Source organism: Musca vetustissima, unplaced genomic scaffold, assembly GCF_032173495.1.
Source record: "Musca vetustissima isolate MV318-11 ecotype Yass unplaced genomic scaffold, APGP_CSIRO_Mvet_v1 utg24030, whole genome shotgun sequence".
NCBI classification, from domain to species: domain Eukaryota; kingdom Metazoa; phylum Arthropoda; class Insecta; order Diptera; family Muscidae; genus Musca; species Musca vetustissima.
In genome coordinates, this window is record NW_026877953.1 from 190,538 (window position 1) to 211,261 (window position 20,724).

Here is a 20,724-nt window from a genome sequence, read left to right on the forward strand (position 1 = left end):
TATACATATTCTCAAAAGGAACCATTCGTCTATCTCGTTTCCTTTTGCCTGTTGCAAACATATGCACAAAGACATAATACCCTGTACCACAGTATGGTGAAGGGTATAAAAATAATTTGGTTCAAGAACACCAAAATACCGAAAATGTGGGGTACCCTTATATGGGGTCTACACGAAAAAATTTACCTATATTTATATTTTATAGTGGAGAGATTTGCTATCAAATAAGAACTCAATGTACTAGAATTCAGTTATAAAACGAGCCCAAGAACGCGAAAATACCGAAAATTGGGGGTACCTTTATAAGGGGGCTATCCGAAAAAATGGACCTTTATTTATAATTTTTAGTAGGGAGATTTGCTACCCAATAAGAACTCAAAGTACCAAATTTCGAATTCGGTCGAAAAATGCGATTAAAACCCCCAAAATACCGAACATTGGGGATACCTTTATATGAGGGGTATCCGGAAAAATGGACCTTTATTTATAATTTTTGGTAGGGAGATTTGCTTCCCAATAAGAACTCAAAGTACCAAATTTCAGCGAATTCAGTTAAAAAACGCGCTCAAGAACCTCAAAATACCGAAAATTTGGGGGTACCCTTATATGGGAGCTATGCCTAAACGTGGACCGATTTTCTCCAATTTCAATAGGGTTCGTCCTTGGGCCAATTAAGTGACCTGTGCCAAATTTCATTTAAATCGGATCATAAATGCGACCAGTACTTTGTTAACAAAAATACATGGACGGAAAGACGGATATGCATACATCGACTCAGAAAGTGATTCTATGCATATTCTCAAAAGGAACCATGGGTCTATCTCGATTATTTTTGCCTGTTACAAACATATGCACAAAGACATAATACCCTGTACCACAGTGTGGTGAAGGGTATAACATATAACAAATGTCGATAAAATCGGAGAAATGATTGAAGTAGACCGGCATGTTAGCAGTCGTAACATCGCACAGGAGCTAAAAATAATGGATTTCTTTTTCCGCAACCTAATATATAGATGTTGTATTTGCATGTGAATATTTTTTACAAAATCCAATACTCTTTATTATAGCTCCAATTTGATACGTTGTGCAGAAATTCATCACAATCTGAAAAACTTTAGTTATTTGGTACGCCATTTAGATTAAATCGGATAGAAATATATATGGAAGCTATATTCAGGTTTAGATATAACTTCCATATATATTTTTATCCGATTTAATTTAAATGGGGTACTAAATATCTAAAGTTTTTCCGATTGTGATGAATTTCTGCACAACGAGTTCCAAATTTTTCAATCCAATACTCTCTACTATATTTCATGTAAAGCGAACAGTGAGAAGTTATCATGCCCGCAATCAAAAATAGGGACTTTCTTTGCTTATAAAAAACGACAACAAAACAACAACAACAATTGTTTGTAAATTATCAAAAAATCGAGAATGAGGGGTGGTTCCCTTAATTCAATTTCCTGTGCAAAATGTTGTGTCAATCGGACAATCTTTTGGAGTTTGGTTCACCATTTACATAAAATCGGACGAAACTATATATGGGAGCTATATTTAATCTGAATCGATTTCAACAAAACTTTGCATACATCAATCGGGATCTAATTTAGTACGCTGTGCAAAATTTTGTCTGGATCGGACAAATATGGACAGTATGGTGCTCCATTTACATAAAATCGGACGAAACTATATATGGGAGCTATATCTAAATCTGAATCGATTCCAACAAAACTTCACATTCATTAATCTGGACCTAATTCAGTACGTTGTGCCAAATTTCGTCTCAATCAGACAAAATATTATTCAAAAAGTAAAGAAGCGACTTGATCGAAACCCACGTGGCAGTGGCCGAAAAATGGCTCGTGAGCTGAACATATCGTAATATTCCATTCGGCAAATATTGAAAAATGATACCCCGAGCTCATTTTACCACATTTGCCATTGAAATTTCGGCCGCCACAACAGCCGATGGTCGCTCTCCGCTCGTAATAATCGACCGTGGCATCAGAATAAATACCAAATATTATTGCGAAAATATTTTGGAGGGTGTATTAAAGCCTTGGGCACGCATAACTTTTGGCCGCAGACCTTGGATATTCCAACAGGACTCAGCACCATCGCACTCAGCACGCGCCATCCAAGAATGATTACAGAATAAGGTTCCTCGCTTCATTTCCAGCGCATAATGGCCACCAAAATCTCCGGATACCAATCCATTGGACTATTTTGTCTGGAGTATTTTGGAAAGCAAGGTTGGGACTAAAAAATACCAAAGTGTCGATCATCTCAAGCAAGCGGGAATGGTCCAAAATACCGCAGGGCAACATTTGGATAGCGTGTGACGGTTTCATTGCCGATTTGAAGGAAATAATTCGTGCCGATCTCAAAAAATCTAAACTTATTCTAAAATTTGATAATATTTCTGACAGTTTTTTGCTTTCATTCAATAAAATTTGAAAATAACCAGTAAGGAAAGTAGTAAAGTCGGACGGGGCTATATGATACCCTTCACCACATTGGGTATATCTAACGATTGAATCCTAACAGACGTCAAATTTTTGAAGGACCAGAGACAAAATTATGTAAATTAATTTAAATCTTAACCGATTTCAACTAAACTTGCCACACATTATGTTATTGTAACTTCAGTACGTAGTGCAAAATTTTGTGCCGATTGGACCCACCTTGGTGAAGCATTTATATCCAACTTCTAGGTTATTCTAACTACAGTACGTTGTGCAAAATTTGTGTCAATTTTGTGTAAACTCGGACGACACCATTTACATTAAATCGGACGAAAACATATATGGGAGCTATATCTAAATCTCGACCGATTTTCACGAAACTTGACACTCATCATTCTAGGCCTAATTCATTACGCTATGCCAAATTTCATGAAAATTGAAAAATATATAGGGACTTTGGTACACCATTTACATTAAATCAGACGAAAATATATTATGAGAGCTATATCTAAATCTGAACCGATTATCTCGAAACTTGACACACATCATTCTGCACCAAATTCAAATTCTGCACTCTATGCCAAATTTCATGCAAATCGTATGATATGTAGGGACTTTTTGTGCACCATTTACCTTAAATCGGACGAAACTATATATGGGAGCTATATCTAAATCTGAACCGATTTTCTCGAAACTTGGCACACACCATTCTAGGCTTAATTAAGTACGCTGTGCCAAATTTCGTGCAAATCGAAAGATATATAGGGACTTTTTGTGCACCATTTACCTTAAATCGGACGAAACTATATATGGGAGCTATATCTAAATCTGAACCGATTTTCTCGAAACTTGGCACACACCATTCTAGGCTTAATTAAGTACGCTGTGCCAAATTTCGTGCAAATCGAAAGATATATAGGGACTTTGGTGCACCATTTACCTTAAATCGGACGAAAATATATATGGGAGCTACATCTAAATCTGAACCGATTTTTCCCAATTTCAATAGGGTTCGTCCTTGGGCCAAATAAGTGACTTGAGCTAAATTCGAAATCGACTCAGAATGTGATTCTATGCATATTCTCAAAAGGAACCATGGGTCTATCTCGATTATCCTTTTGCCTGTTACAAACATATGCACAAAGACATAATACCCTTTACCACAGTGTGGTGAAGGGTATAAAAATTAGACAAATTATGGCGTTTGACTTTTTTTGCAGTTTTTTATCTCACGGTGTCAGAGATGACCTGTCAGAAACAGTGACGTAAATGACATACATTTCCCCAATCCAGTAGGTTTTTTACAAAATAGCTATTTCCATTAATTAATTCAGAAATTACGCATGCTTTACTCAAATCCATATAAAATTTTAAAATATTGTTCTCAAAAAAATTATAAATTTTTATCAGTTCTAGTAAGGAATAGTCAGATATATGTAAAAATAATATATATTCCTGAAAATAACTGTATATGCTGATAATATTGAAATAAATGACGTTTACTACATTTATTACATTTTATACAGGTATATGACGTTTACACCTTTTTGACAGTCGAAAATCTAAAAATTCGTCACACGGACCATCCCTGCACCCTGTACACTGCACTTAGACTACCCAGAGGATTTTTATCACACTTACAAAAATTTAGTCTAGTTGGAAAATTCGGCTAGGAACTTCTACCGTATATGGGAGCTATGTCAAGGAATGAATTTAAATTGAAATATTTCTGGAATACGTTTTTTACGAATTTACATTTTCTGAGCAAGAATCGGAAAAGGGCGATGAAAACATAAGCATATAGCTTTCTTGTCTCTGGGCCCAATTTGAAATCTTATAAGCAACTTTTTGTAGAGTATTTGGATGTCAAAAACTTCGACATAGAAAAAAAAAATATAGTTTACATAAAATTCTTCATTCTATATGACTTAAGGCACACAGTGTTACGACCGCGGCCAAAAATGGTCAAAACCAAGTACCTCGGAGGACAATTTTTTTTTGTTAAGGATTGATAGAAAACACTCCAATTATATCGATATGTCGAGTAGTTTTGTCTCTACAAAGGTTCAAATCTGATAATTATTTATAAACAGATTTTTTACCATATTTTCGAAAAATGGATGTGTGTTTTCTGATGCTCAAATATTTGAATATTCAAATTAACGGTTATTATAAAAGTGTTTATTTTGGTTGCTGTGGATGTTAAAAACTATGATTCGCTGTAGTTTGTATGTATATAGATATCATATGGTGTATACAGTCGTCCACATTGTAGTACTTAGTTCATCAAATTTCAAAAAACAAATTTTAAAATTAGTGGAGCAGAAAAAAGTTTCAAAAAGTTTCGCTCTATTTTTTTATTTGAGTGATGATAAGGGTGTTATTTAAGGAATAATAAAAATTAGGTACAGAGACCTACGGTCCTAAGAGTTTTTTTAACTTTTTTGGTGACCACCTTATGAAAAAATGTGGCATATTCATGAAATGGTTAGAAGCGAATGGTCAAATATGTTATGTATACAATTAAATAAGTTATTGAGGGTCAAATAGGAAGGAGAAGATGGATTCAGAACATAGAAATCATACAATATTTTACATAAAATTTGCAATTAAGTCGTACGTTATTCGAAGCGGAGATATGGGAAAATTGGTTTTAAAATATAGCTTTTAAATAAATTTTCAGTCAGTTTGAAGATTATACTTATTTATCAGATTAGTTGAGATATAATCTTATAATCTAAACTTAGAGGTCGTACATCAATTACCTTTGTGGAAAATTCATACAGAAAAATATTAGTTCAAATATTAGTTTTGATATGCTAACAACAAAAGTCATGCCACAAAATAATTAGTTGCAGCCCGAACTTTTGTTAAAGCCAAGTCAAATAAGGATTTTATTTAGTACTAGCATATGCCCGCAACTTCGTTAGCGAATGTAGGAAATATTTAATAATGTATTAACATATTATTAACATATTATTATTAACATATTATTTTATTTTTAGATAAAACTGCATATGTCTAAAAAAACAATCCACACATTAATATCGACCATAAATTAAATTTGAGTACCATTTAGTACCAAATTTCATGATTCGAGCTCTAAAAGTTCACCCAAATCAAATTTTAACAAATTTTCATTTAGCACACATTACCCACACATCCATAAGTACCCTCCTCAACCAATGATTCCAAATTCAAATTTCAGGATTCCAACTCTATTAATTCACCCACAATTGAAATTGTACCGAATTTAGTAGTAGAATTTCCAAAACTTCCTACTTAACCCAAACCTACACCCCGACAGTGATTTTAAATCCAAGTTTCAGGATTCCAATCCACAATTCAAATTGTACCAAATTTAGTACCCATAAGTATTATTTTCGTAAACTTAATCCTGACCCCAATCACATACCCCTACAGTGATCCTGACTCCAAATTGCATTGTTCCCGCTCTATAGGATCACCCAAATCCAAACTGTACCGATTATAGCACGATTTAGTACTTTTCGTACACATAAGTAACAAATTTTCAAAACTACGTTCATATCCCAATCGTACACTCCGACGGTAATTTTAATTTCAAATTCCAGGCTTCCAGCTCGATTTGTACCTCCAAATCAAATTTATACCAAATATAGTACCAAATTTATACCAATATAGTACCAAATATAGTACTTTTCGTATACATGAGTACACGCTTTCCAAACTCTCCTCATATCGACCCTAATTCTCAACCTTAATTTGCATTCCAAATTTCAAGTTTTTAGCTCAATCCATTCACATGCTACGAAATTGTACCAAATTTAGTACATTTCAGTACTTTTCCGATACTTATAGTTCGAATTTCCAAAAAGTCCTTTGCTACATCTATTCTACACTCCATCAGTGACCCTCAATCCAAATTTCAGATTTCTATCTCTACTGGTTCGCCAAATACAAATGATACCATATTTAGTACTTTTCGTGCGATTCTAGTACGAATTTTCAAAAACCCAGCCTCTGTATCTGTATCCTTTTGACCAAGAGTGACACTCACCCAAAATTTCAAGATTCTAGCTTCAGCCGTTCTAGTACGAAATTCCAAAAACCCAGCCTTATCTGTCACCTTTGGACCAAGGGTGACCCTCACCCAAAATTTCAAGATTCTAGCTTCAGCCGTTTCGTCTGGGCGTTGATAAATTGTTAAATCAGTCAGTCAATCACTTTACTCTTTTATTAGTATAGATTAGTACCTTTTAGTACTTTTCGTACAGTTATAGTACGAATTTCCAAAACCCAGCCTTATCTGTCACATTTGGACCAATGTGACCCAAAATTTCAATTCTCTAGCTTCAGCCGTTTCGTCTGGGCGTTGATGAATCGTTAAATCAGTCTGTCAATCAGTCAGTCAGTCAATCACTTTACTCTTTTATTAGTATAGATTTTTTATTACAATCCGACCTTGTAATATTCTTAACAGCCATTCACAAAAGCATGAAGAGGAAGCTTCCACATTCCATTATATAATATCCCATTGTATGAATTTGTATGTACCACCTCAAACAAATCAAACAAGTGTATTCACTGTCTCTGCCATAATTTAACAGTTAAGTGTCCTAAGTGCCCAGTTAAGTTATTGGCAAACATTATTGCGTTAAGAATGGTAAATATTTACAACGTTTGTGGTCGTTAACCACAAAAATTGAAAGTGTACTACAAGAGAAATATATGCGAACAAATAAAGGTAAGTATAAACGAATTATATTTACACTTGACCTTAAGTAATAATTTCAAATAATTTTTAATGTATAGAAAATGAGTTTAGAATTCTCATTATCAAGGCCTATATAAGGTCGGCCAGTAAGCGAATTCATAGAGAAAACTTAAGTTTAACGTCAATTATTTTATTAAGATAATTCACTTGAAAATTTTCTTTAAAATATTGAAATAGTCCAAATGTGCTTCACAAAGACGATATAAATTATAATTGAATTTTGGCAACATATTAATATTTTCGTTTTGACGTCTAACATAATTTTGTATAGGTTTCAAAATATGATTTGACAGCAAACGTTATACTCACCTGTGCTTACTAGCCGACCTTATAAAGGCCTTGCTCATTATATTACAAGCTGAACGACACGTTACATTACAATAACCAGGGATCGGAGCAGTATAATCGGACCATATTATATCCTACACAATAAGCACTGATATCTATGTTTCTGTGGAGCCTGTATAATATTTCGCGATATTGGCACTCTCTTGACCAATTACATGTCAACAGCTCCTCTGAGGAGTATTTTCCTACCCACCACTCAAATTTGTTGTGATGTTCGGCTTATAATTGTGGCGTCTAGAGCGGCCAGAAAAATTAAGTTTTCGGTCTATTTCATCCTCGTAATATCATCTGACCATAATTGAAATTTTTAGTCGTCGTCCTTAACTATAGCCGGAACCTCATGCAAAAGTTTCAGTCATCAGTAGAGATGGTATTTACCGGGTATTTACCGGGTAAATACCCAAGGGGTGGGTAAATACCGGGTAAATACCCATTTGCGGGTATTTATTTGGGTATTTACTATATTGACTCGGTAATACAACATCTTACACCCTATTTCCGGATTTCTGTTATCAAATCGATTTAGAATGGATAGTTTTACGATACTTTAAAGACGTGGGTAAATACCCGAGTTTTTACCCAAAAATTGGGTATAAACTCATTAACTGCCGAACCACTTGACATAGGCGGCCACAATTTTGCACACATGTTTCTAATGACAAAGCAAATATAGAAATCCAACATGGGGTCCCTGGGTCCAAGTTTTGATATAGCCCCCATATAACCATATCTCCCGATTTAAGGTATTTTTTTGTTTATTAGACACATTTTACAACCAAATTGGCTGTAATTTGGCACAGAGTGCTCTTTTTGGGTACAAAATGTCCATGCAAAATTTTATGTATGTAGGTCCACGTTTACTGGTAGCCCCCATACAAAGGTACCCCTATTTTGAGTATTTACCCAAAAATTGGGTATAAACTCATTAACTGCCGAACCACTTGACATAGGCGGCCAAAACTTTGCACACATGTTTCTAATGTCAAAGCAAATATAGAAATCCAACATGGGGACCCTGGGTCCAAGTTTTGATATAGCCCCCATATAACCGTATCTCCCGATTTAAGGTATTTTTTGCCTATTAGACACATTTTAAAGCCAAATTGGCTGTAATTTGGCACAGAGTGTTCTTTTTGGGTACCAAATATCCATGCAAAATTTTCTGTATGTAGGTCCACGTTTACTGGTAGCCCCCATACAAAGGTACCCCTATTTTGAGTATTTACCCAAAAATTGGGTATAAACTCATTAACTGCCGAACCACTTGACATAGGCGGCCAAAATTTGGCTCAGATGGTTTTTATATCAATACAAATATTGAAATCCAAAATGGGGCCCCTGGGTCCAAGTTTTGATATAGCCCCCATATAACCGTACCTACCGATTTAATGTACTTTTACGATCAAATTGGTTGTAATTTGGCATAGTGAGATTTTTTTTGCACAAAATATTCATGCAAAATGTGGTTTTTGACACACATGGTTTAAAATCAATATTATTTCCTGTATGGGAAAAGGGGTCTTCAAAACACACGTCAAATAGTTCGGCTGTAAAAGAGTTTATAAATATATATAAATACCCAAAATCAGGACTGCTATATAGGACAGAAAAAGTTGACCAGAGCAAACAATTGGTACTCATAGAGAACTCTCTAAGCCAAATTCCAGCCAATCAAATTGGCTAATAGATAAAAATGTCCTAAAATCGGGAGATACGGTTATATGGGGGCTATATCAAAACTTGGACCCAGGGTCCCCATGTTGGATTTCTATATTTGCTTTGACATTAGAAACATGTGTGCAAAGTTTTGGCCGCCTATGTCAAGTGGTTCGGCAGTTAATGAGTTTATACCCAATTTTTGGGTAAATACTCAAAATAGGGGTGCCTTTGTATGGGGGCTACCAGTAAACGTGGACCTACATACATAAAATTTTGCATGGACATTTGGTACCCAAAAAGAACACTCTGTGCCAAATTACAGCCAATTTGGCCTTAAAATGTGTCTAATAGGCAAAAAATACCTTAAATCGGGAGATACGGTTATATGGGGGCTATATCAAAACTTGGACCCAGGGTCCCCATGTTGGATTTCTATATTTGCTTTGACATTAGAAACATGTGTGCAAAGTTTTGGCCGCCTATGTCAAGTGGTTCGGCAGTTAATGAGTTTATACACAATTTTTGGGTAAAAACTCGGGTATTTACCCAAGTATTTACCCACGTCTTTAAAGTATCGTAAAACTATCCATTCTAAATCGATTTGATAACAGAAACCCGGAAATAGGGTGCAAGATGTTGTATTACCGATTCAATATAGTAAATACCCAAATAAATACCCACAAATGGGTATTTACCCAATTTACCGGGTATTTACCCAATTTACCGGGTATTTACCCTTTGGGTATTTACCCACTGCCCATCTCTAGTCATCAGCGCTACATTTCCGCCCTCTAGTGATAATACTGAATAAAATGAGAACGCATAGATCCCTGTAAGGTAAGTAAAACTCTCACATCCGTGGCTATTCATCAATATAATGGGTACCAATTTAAAAGTCAACCAACTCCTCTTGAATACACTTTCATCTTTTCGGGGCCAGGTCCTTCAAGAGTAAATATATTCGCCATAGGATGTAAATTTTGACATTTTTCACACAAAAGTCTGAGTCTATTTGAAACGCGCAATATTGACCGATCTTCATCAAAACAGTCATGCTTATTCTATGGCCAGAGCCCTATGGCCTGTGTCGTGTTTACAAATTATAATAGAAGGGAGATGGTCGGACACACAAGTCTAGATCAACTCAGCTAGTCGATATATGACGATCGGTCAATATTTCGCGGCGTTACAAACTCTTGGGGCTGCACAAAGTAAAATATGAGTCGTTTATTTTGAAAGTGGACTAAGTACATTTTAGGTTCTGAAACAAATCTAAGATTTCTAGAAAAGGTTACAAAACATACTAGATTATATATTCTATCATTTTTAAGGGCACAAAGTCACAAGCAAAATTAAAATAACTTAACAATATTTTTGTTTTTGTTATTTTTCATGATTAGTAATGTCTTTCTATATATTAAAATAAAACATTGTTTTTTTTACTTTATAATCTCCTCATATTATATAAGGAAGGAAAAAAAATATTTTTTTCATTTCGCACCATTGGGACTTGACTTATATTCGTGTAGAACAGGTTTTTTGGGGTTTCTCTTAATTTATTATCTGGTCTAGATTCCTCTCTATTAGTAGGTTGTAAGTGTTCTTGAGGTCACACTTTCATGCTTTTTGTTTGAAGATGGCATAGTTTATAATCTGAGCTAAAAGCGAATCACAATGGGTTAAATACACATAGAGCTCCACGTGTTGAATGTTCCATAATGAAGTAGCGCTCCACGTGCCATATGGGTGTTTCATACTTTAGCACCAAATCATCATTTTTAAAACCGCATTAAATTCTCACTCTGTCCACTGCTCGGTAGTTTTCCATTGCAACGATGATGATAAACAATGCATGAGAATGCATTGTTTATCATCATCGTTGCAATGGAAAATAAAGAAAAGCATTCGAATCATTTGCACAAACCATAATCAACATGGCCCAAGTTAACGTCTCAAAGGATTCAAAAAAAATTGAAAAATACATTCAAGTATCGCGTTTCATTTTGAAATTTCTTGGTATCGATATGACAATTGTACCACGACAATATTCAAAATATCTTCAAATTGCAATTACCTTAAATCAAATTTTAAGCATCGTTCTACAAATCGTTTATAATCTCACCACCCAAGCGGAAGATGAAGATTTTTTGACCAACATCATTTATATCAATTATAATTTTGTGGCATTGGGCAAGCTACTCTCGATGTATTATCGACGTCAAGCTTTGCCCAGGGTTTTGAAAACTCTCGATGAAATATATCCCGAAAATCGCGAGGAAGAAAAATATAATTTAAAGAAATATTTTCGTTATTATTCGCGAATTGAAAAGTTCATTTGGTCGTTTTATCGTGTGGTGGGACCGGTCTATGTCACCCTACCATTGGTGCAGTCTTTGCGTTGCATATGGACAATGGGACAGTTTACATTATTTCTACCATTATCGCTGTGGAAGATGGGCGATCCCATGGATAATCAATGGTGGCTGCTATATATCGTCTATTATATGATTGGAGCATTTTCAGCGATATCTTCGGGAATGACAATAACCGGATGTGACCTCTGTCTGTATAGTTTAATAACACAATTGTGCATGCACTATGATTTATTGTCACGCCGGATTTTGGAACTGCAACCGGCTGAGGGAGAAGATTTGGTCACCAAAAAGTTGCATATTTTAATACGACAACATCGGCAGATAACGGAGTGAGTATGAGTAAAAAAATGTATATCTACCCTCAAGGCCTATCCACAAGCGTGGATTAATAACAAATCATGTTCAAGGACTGTCTCTCAAAGCGTGAATTTGTGATTTTTTTAATATTTTTTCAACGACTATTCTCAGGCGTGGATTTATTAAAAATATTTTTTCAAGGACTGCTCTCAGGCGTAGATTTATTAAAAATATTTTTCAAGGACTGCTCTCAGGCGTAGATTTATTAAAAATATTTTTTCAAGGACTGCTCTCAGGCGTAGATTTATTAAAAATATTTTTTCAAAGACTGCTCTCAGGCGTAGATTTATTAAAAATATTTTTCAAGGACTGCTCTCAGGCGTAGATTTATTAAAAATATTTTTTCAAGGACTGCTCTCAGGCGTAGATTTATTAAAAATATTTTTTCAAAGACTGCTCTCAGGCGTAGATTTATTAAAAATATTTTTTCAAGGACTGCTCTCAGGCGTAGATTTATTAAAAATATTTTTTCAAGGACTGCTCTCAGGCGTAGATTTATTAAAAATATTCTGATTTGAAGGAATATTTTTAGGCTTGATTTTTTTAAGAACTATTTTAAGGTTTGAATTTTGTTAAGAACTATTTTAAGATTTGGTTTAATGAAAAATAATTTTCCACATCTGCCTTAAGGCACTGATTTAAAAAAAAACAACACAAATAATCTCAGGCTTAAATTTTTAAAGTTATTTTTTCAAGAACTATTTATAGGCGTGGATTTGTTAAGGACTATTTGTAGGCGTGCATTTTTAAGGACTCTTTTTAGGTATTTTATTTCTAATGACTAATTTTAGGCATTGCTTTTTTGAGGGATTGTTTCAAGGATTTTTTCAAATTATTTCAAGGACTATTTTCAGACTTAGATTTTGAGTTGAGTTAAAAAAATACACTTCACCACACTGCGGTACAGGGTATTATGTCTTTGTGCATATGTTTGTAACAAGCAAAAATAATCGAGATAGACCCATGGTTTCTTTTGAGAATATTTCAATTGGATTTAGATCCAGTGAATGCACAGGTCCTTCATAGTATTAATATTGTAGTCCTGGACAAATGTTTTGCTAATCGACTGGTTTGTTTTGGATCATAGTCCTGTTGAAATTTCCATTTTATATGTATTTCATATTCTGCATATAGAACTATAATATGGTTCAGCATTGAGCGGCATAAATTGCATTTTGAATTCAATATCTTGGTCCAAATCCTCAGTACAAGAAAAACGCTCAAAGCTTTAAAAGTGCTCCACCTTCTTTGATCGTAAATTTTGTTCTGTGGGTATCTTACATATTGTCAGGATCCAGTATCACCATATATCACAATATAAAACGAATTTCGTTAACTCGATGGGTTTCAAATGTCAATTCCATTGTATACATGTCAAATAAATCCTCATAGAGTAGGTTAACCCGGTAGGTAGTCGTATATGGAATATAGCCAAAGTGGTTACATAAATCAGTTTGTAGAAATGTCGGTATAGGTCCACTTTTTGGTATGTTCCCTATATGTTCATTTCAAGCACCTGTCAGTATAACTATGGTGGGGGTATCCAATGTTCGACCCGGCCGATCTTAACTCTTTTTCACTTGTATTTTGTTTTTCCTTCCAGCTTAGCCAATGAAATCAATCGGATTTTTGCTCTCTCCATAATATTCTCGGTGATGTCGTCATCGTTTACCTTATGTTTGGTGGCCTATCAAATGTTGGACGATGTTTCAATGTTTACCATAGTTAAAGCTTTTATACTGCTGCTATACGAAAGTAAACAGGTGATTATTACATGTTATGTGGGACAAAAACTCAAGGAGTGTGTAAGTACAAAATTCGTAAACAATTAAATAGTTAATAATAATAATAAGAAATGTTTATAGAGCTCCCTTGTAAATGCATCCCTGTATGCCCATAGTTGGTATGATGGTTCCCCAAAATATAGACGTTGTGTGCTCTTTATGCTTTTGTGTACCATGGAACCATTTGTTTTGAATTTTATGGGAATTGCTGATATAACCGTTATAACTCTTAAGGAGGTAGGCAAATTTGGAGTCAATTGAATTTGGATAAAATATTTTATTTTTTTTAACAAAATCCCAAATGATCCGCAACACTACTGTATTATAATTTTCTTTTTTCCATTTCCAGGTTTATGGAAATGCTTACAGGCTATTTACTGTTTTCAAAAGTGCCTAATTATGGGAGGATCATTTATCTAAATTAAACTGCTATATCTCATTTAACACAAGAGTTGGTTTAACAGGACAATTAAGGGCAGATAAGCCAAAGATAACATTTTGAATGAATGCGAAGTCATAGCTTATGAAGTTATATTAAAAAAAAAACGCGAAGACACAAATTATTAATATTTCACACATTTTTCGTCACATAATGCGAAATTCAAAACCATAGCATTCCCATAAATTTTGCAAATCAATTCAATCCCATTCCAAAAAAATCAAAAAACTTTTTTCAATTTTCTTTTTTAAATTACATATTTATATTATTATCATCATCAGCATCATAATTAATAATATATAATAATGTACATCATATTATTATTAGAGTTTGTAAAATTCTAAAAAAAATAAAGCTGTTCCTTTTATTCGCAAGGAAACAAACCTATTTGTGTAGCCCAAGTTGTAAAGATGTTGTATCGCATTTTGCCCCCCAATTTTAAGATCGTAAAAATAAGTTTAACTACAATTGAAATAGAATGAAAAAACTTAACGTCTATCCGCTGTACCACTACCCCGTTTGCCGGCATATAAATGTTTGGGCATTTTGGTACCAATAAAACGATCAGCTTCACCCTTAAGACCCAATCGTGTAACCTTCTTGGCAATATCTTTCTTGGCCATAATTTGTGCCTTCTTCTTCATGGCCACATTCTTAATGCCCATGGTATCGCGTGCTGGCTTACGTTTCAATGGCTGGCCAGTCTTCTTGACAATGGCTGATGATTCCTTATCCAGCAGAGGCTTTTTCAATTCCTTCTTGGTGCCAACGGCAACTTGGCCACGTCTTAAATCCACCACCGATTTGGTGAAGTTGGCATTCTCCGAACCAGACATATCGACACCCAAATTTTCCATTGTCTCCACCAATTTGCCAACCGAACGATCGCGCACCTTGGGCTGTTTGTGACGTGGAATAATGGGTTTGTTTTTGCGTGGTTGCAGACGTTTTTCGTCGCGCAACATGAAACGCTTGAGACGAATCTTCTTGGCCATTTCTCGAATTTCTTTCAGTGTTTCGTCCATTGTCATATCTGGAATATCGTAAACACCACCCTCTTCGCGTATACCCTCGGCACGTTCCAATTCTTCCAATTTCTCGAAAATATCCGGATCGATATAGTCGGCAATGTTGTGTCCTTCCCAGAATTCGGGAATAACATCGTAACGTTCCTCTTCGGCAATTTCGGTGTAATTCTTTTGCAAATCCAATGTATAATCATCACCCAACTCCTCTTCGATATCCTTCTCCAGTTTACGTTTACGCTCAGCCTTGGCGGCATTCTTTTCCAAACGGGCCAAAGCCTGTTCGGGTATGCATGGAGCACGTACCTTATCGTCACGTGGTGCAGGCATTGCAACATGTAAACGATTGAGAATGTTATCCACTTTCTTGGTACGCATTTTTTGATCGACACGATACGAGAGCAAACGTTCACAAGCTTCCATTTTTAATTCCATAACACCAGCTTCACTAACGGTCGAGAGGAAGAGTACAGGAACATTTTTATCTTCTTGTAATTTTTCAATAACTTGTCGCTTTTCTTCGGGTAAATCTTCAAGGCCAAGAATATCGATTTTGTTGATGGCCAAAATCAATGGCTTATTGGTGAACAAAGGTTTAATACTTTCGAACAGTTTAATTTGTTCTTCCAGCGAATGGCCACATTGTTCGGAAATATCCATAAAGTAGAGAACACATGAACGTAAATGAGCCAAGGCAGTAATGGCCTGCATTTCAATGACGTTACGTTCTTCCAAGGGATGATCCAAAATACCGGGGGTATCAATTACCTGTAAGAAAGAAAAAAATGTGAATATGAAAATAGGTTTGTTTTGAAATCAAATAGGGGTTGTAATTGTATTACGAATAACTAGTTTATATAAAAACTTGATATAAACTAGTTATTCGTTTGGAAAATGCGGAACTATCATAAAAAATAGAGTGCATTTATACAAGTATATTTTTCAAAGACTATCCTAAGCTGTGTATTTTTATAAACATTTCTTGAAAATGTTATTCCACGTCCATCTTCACGGATAGATTATTAAAAAATTCTTTTTTTCAAGGACTATCTTTAAGCATGGTTAACTTTTACGTATGTTTTTAAAGGTCTGCCCTCAACCAATGTAGATATTTTTTCAAAAATATTGTTTAAAATTAAAAAATATTTTGTTGCAAGGACTATATCCACAACAAGCGTGGATTTTAAAGGAGTGATTTCTCAAGGTCTGTCCCTACAACAATCGTGGATTTTCAAATCAATATTTTCTCAGCGTCTACCCAGCAAGAATAGTGGATTTTTGCATCAGTATTTTCCCAAGGTCTAGCCTACATAAATGGTGGATTTTTAAAATAAAAAAATTCTCAGATTCTACTCTGCAACAAAGTTGAATTTTAAAGGACTATTTGGTGCAAGTTTTGTTTAAGATCTCATCTCGAATTTTCCTTTTAATACCAATATTACCTTCATCGGTCCATAAATGACAAGGTTATGATCATATGAATTTCGGAACTTCAGAGGTCCATATCTCGGAAAGTGTGAACTTTCCCTTGAAAGTCGTGTTTTTCGTGATCGGGGAGTCGAGACCTACCTTTAGTAAAAATGTCGGAAATAATCAAGATGAGCCCCTAAACTAAATATTTTCCTGCAAGGGTTTCAATTCCTCCATTGATGTGAAATTACTTTCTATATAGGAAAATTATACATATTTATCCTCTAAGAAACCTCAATGCCAAACAGCTAGTTCGGAAATGCGGCTAGAACCTTAAAAACATAGACCTATATATTTTCTATATTTCTTTATATGACCTAAACATTTTCTCCAAGGGGTATTTTATCCTTTGAGAACCTGAAATATTAAATTTCGTCCCCTCCGAATGTGATATGCGATTAAGACCCTTGAAATGCCTAAATTCAGTTTTGAACCTTACATGGGATCTATATCAAAAAGTTGCAAATATTCTGCCAGGATGTAGTTTATCATCTGAGAAATATTAAAATCACTTCGATTCGAAAATGAAGCCAGAATCTTTATATTTCAAATTATCGGGATAGATGAGGGCTATATTAAATGATCATCCTAAATTGGAGATTTTAAGCAAGGAGATATTTTATTCTCTCAGATATGGAAATGTCAAATTAAAACTGCTTCGTTTGATAAATAAGGATACATAAAATCTGTCAGAACAAGTTATTATCGGCAATGCCAAAATATATATCTAGAAAGTATTTTATTATCTGAGAAAGAAAAAATACTAATTTAAATAACATTGGTTGGTTAGAAATAACGAAAATGTAGCTAATTTTTTTAGAGTTTCTGTTTCTACAGAAAAATTACTTCGCCCAAATTTTTTACCCAACAAAGGCGTTTTTTATCTTCTGAAAATGCGGAATGCAAAGTTGAAGCTACTTCTTTCAAAATATTTAAAATAGAACATGTCCGTTATGTAGGTGCTATGTTCAAAAATATACAACCCATACAGCACAATCTTAATTTCATCTGTCCATAAAACGATCCGCCATTTTAAAGCATTTTTTTTTTTAAGAAAATGAAAAGGTTACTTGCCGGTACTATTTTATTCTTCGCAACTGTATCTGTATTGACAATTCTTTGCAAGGGGGTTTTTATCTCCCGAAAATTCTGGCTTTTCGGACAAAAAATTCTGCCAGACAAAAAACTTATTTTAGAAAATGAAGCTGCGACCTTCATATTCCAAACATTGCCTGATATATATCGTTTTTAATATCAAGCATCCATACATGAAGACGCATAAAATTTGGGAACAAATTTCTTTTCTTTGGTTGTGTAAGATGTTGTCTTACAGAACATTTGTTCCAATATATATCTTGTTTATATTCAGGGCTACATCTTGATTTTTCAAGGTAATTTCATTCCTTTACAACCTGACTACTCTCCCTAAGTTGTATCCCTTACAAAAATACATATTTATCATTATGACAACTTACCTGCCATCTCAAATATTTGTAGTCGGTGTGACCAACATACAAGGATTTGGTGGTGAAAGCGTATGGCTGCACCTCAACATCGGCACGAGTGATCTTATTGATGAACGATGATTTACCTACATTGGGGAAACCACAAATGATGATGGTACGCGAATAGGGATCAATGGTTGGTAAACGGGATAAATGCTGGCGTACTTGTTCCAAATATGTCAAATTGGAAGCTTGACGTTTCATAATAGTGGCCATACGACCCAAAGCGGCCTTTTTCAATTGTTTACAGCGATACAAAGAGTCACCATATTTCAATAAGCGGACATAATCCTTGCCAACACTACAAAGCAGAAGAAAACAATTAGAACATGTCATTATCTTTACAATCAATGGCCATACTTACTTATCAATTAAATGGCGTGCTGTGTTCAATTGACCCAAAGCCAATTTGTAATGGTCCTTGTCGTACAGGACATTCATTAAATCCGCATAGAATGGATGAACATCATCCAACTTGGGGAAATCTTGGATAATCTGCGACAGACGATCGTGGAAATTCTGTTGGGTGAATTTCACTTTGCGTGTGTAGAAGGCACGAATACGGGATATCTTGTAGCCTTTGTGCACAACGGTGGGGGTTTTACGTTGTGTCTTCGACAACATAATGTCGATAAAGTCCTGGAAAGAAACAAACATAGAATTTCATCATTATTTGTAAACATTATTGGAGTCTCCCAAATAACAAATTGTTGCTATTTGTCACACAAATAGGTTATGATAATGGACCCCAAATGGGGTCCCAAACTAAAGTTAGATTTTTTGTTTATATATTTAACATACCTTTGCTGGCGGAACCACCATAATTTTCTTAAAATTATACAAACTCATTTTGCTGCAATTTTCCTCCGGTTACACGTGTAAATCAAAAAGGAAAATTAAAAATATTAGACGGGTATTTAATGCGCACAACAACCACCAGAATTTCATAAATTTATTAATAGAGCCTGTTTATGCATGTTTTAACGCTTCAGTCTGGAAGTAATTAATATATTATGGATGAAAAAATTATTTCATGGTATTCCCTACTGGATTTTGGAAAGAAATCATAACCTTTCATTCATTTTTCGCATTTTTAGTTATGTGTTGAAAAATGTCAAATAAACACAATCACTTGGCAGAAGAAGCCACCACCTACATAGTTGTTTTTTTATTCAAATTAAGCTGCCCTACCTTGTATTATTGTATCATGCGTGTGATGCTCTTTATAAAGTTCTACAGCCGGAATATTTGAAGGTAATTTGAACTCAATTGGTTAGGATTTGATAAAAGAGAATGGAAAGCAGTATCTGAAAAATTTATGGACAAATGGAATGTCCCGAATTGCAGTGCGTCTGTAGACGCTAAACACATCGAGCCATATTCGCCAAAAAAACGTAACCCTCAAATTGGAAATTTTAGAGTAGAAGGTTTCTTTTATTAAATACTGATTAAATAAAGCTATTATTTTAAGATTTAGAACTATAGTTCAAAACTAAACTAGTTTATAACAAAGTTACAGTTCTAAATTTTAAAATAATAGCTTTATTAAATCTGAATTTAATAAAAGAAACCTACTGTAAAATTTCAAATTTGACGGTTACGTTTTTTTGGCGAATATGGCTTGATATTGTCATGATGGCACCACCTCGCTCTGGAAGCGTATTTTACAACTATAAAAGTAAGTTTGAAACATTGTGTGAACATATAAACTATAAAAAAATATATTTCAAGAACTCACAGTATAGTACTACTCGTGGCTATAGCAAATGCCTCATATAAGTTTTTGTATATCGATGTCGGATCGAATGAAAGAATGTCAGATGGTGGAGTTTTCCGAAAAACGTCATTTAATGAAGCTCTGGAGGACAATAAATTAAATTTGCCAATATCATTTTGCTGATGATGTATTTGCTATGACAACAAATATATTGTTACGAATATAACTTTAGATTTGAGTTAATTTAGATGAATTTCGTTAATTTAAGAATTTGAATTGTAACGTAAATTTCTACTACGCAGTTTATTCGAATAACTTCACAACAACAACTACTGTATAGATTTTTCTACATCCTTCCATTTCCTCTTTCATTGTCTATTTTGTTGTTGACGTACAATTCTTGTTAAACGTCATCATTGATGATCGCTTAATTCCTCTTTCTTTGTTACCCCCTCGCCTGTATATGTGTTGTTGTTATTGTTCACTCAATGTAAGTTTGTATGTGTTTGTTGTATTGGTAGATTGTTCTGATGCTACCAGATTGTTCGTAATCTAGATGTTACCAGATCGTCTAGAAACTTCTGTAGCGACAGGCATGGCTCATATAAATAGAGGAAATGGCAAGGCAGTTAGTCAGTTGTGAATCAGATCGCGAATTGAAATAGTCAAGTAACGTAAAGCTGTAAAGTAACGTGCAAAGTAAAGTTGTGTCAATAAAGTCATTGTAATAATCGTAATCAGAAAGAACCCGCGTTTTATTTAGTACGAACTGTATTGGGAAATAAAACAACGTCTACACGGGATTAAGTAAAATCCAA

The 20,724-nt window shown here is 34.5% G+C and overlaps 2 protein-coding genes across 2 annotated transcripts; one reads left to right on the forward strand and one right to left on the reverse strand.

Moving 5' to 3' along the window:
- Window positions 1-11,438: 11,438 nt before the first annotated feature.
- Window positions 11,439-14,147, forward strand: LOC133322692 (putative odorant receptor 85d). Its single transcript, XM_061531657.1, has 4 exons — window positions 11,439-11,938; window positions 13,570-13,771; window positions 13,832-13,987; window positions 14,100-14,147. The coding sequence occupies exons 1-4, from the start codon at window positions 11,439-11,441 to the stop codon at window positions 14,145-14,147; spliced, it is 906 nt and encodes a 301-aa protein (XP_061387641.1).
- A 508-nt stretch (window positions 14,148-14,655) lies between these two features.
- Window positions 14,656-19,123, reverse strand: LOC133322695 (nucleolar GTP-binding protein 1). The gene is made up of 4 exons (XM_061531661.1): window positions 18,991-19,123; window positions 18,554-18,828; window positions 18,160-18,490; window positions 14,656-15,982 (listed from the first exon to the last, which is right to left on the reverse strand). Exons 1-4 carry the CDS (start codon window positions 19,036-19,038, stop codon window positions 14,678-14,680), a joined length of 1,959 nt encoding a protein of 652 aa, XP_061387645.1. The 5' UTR covers window positions 19,039-19,123; the 3' UTR covers window positions 14,656-14,677.
- Between the last annotated feature and the right edge of the window lie 1,601 nt (window positions 19,124-20,724).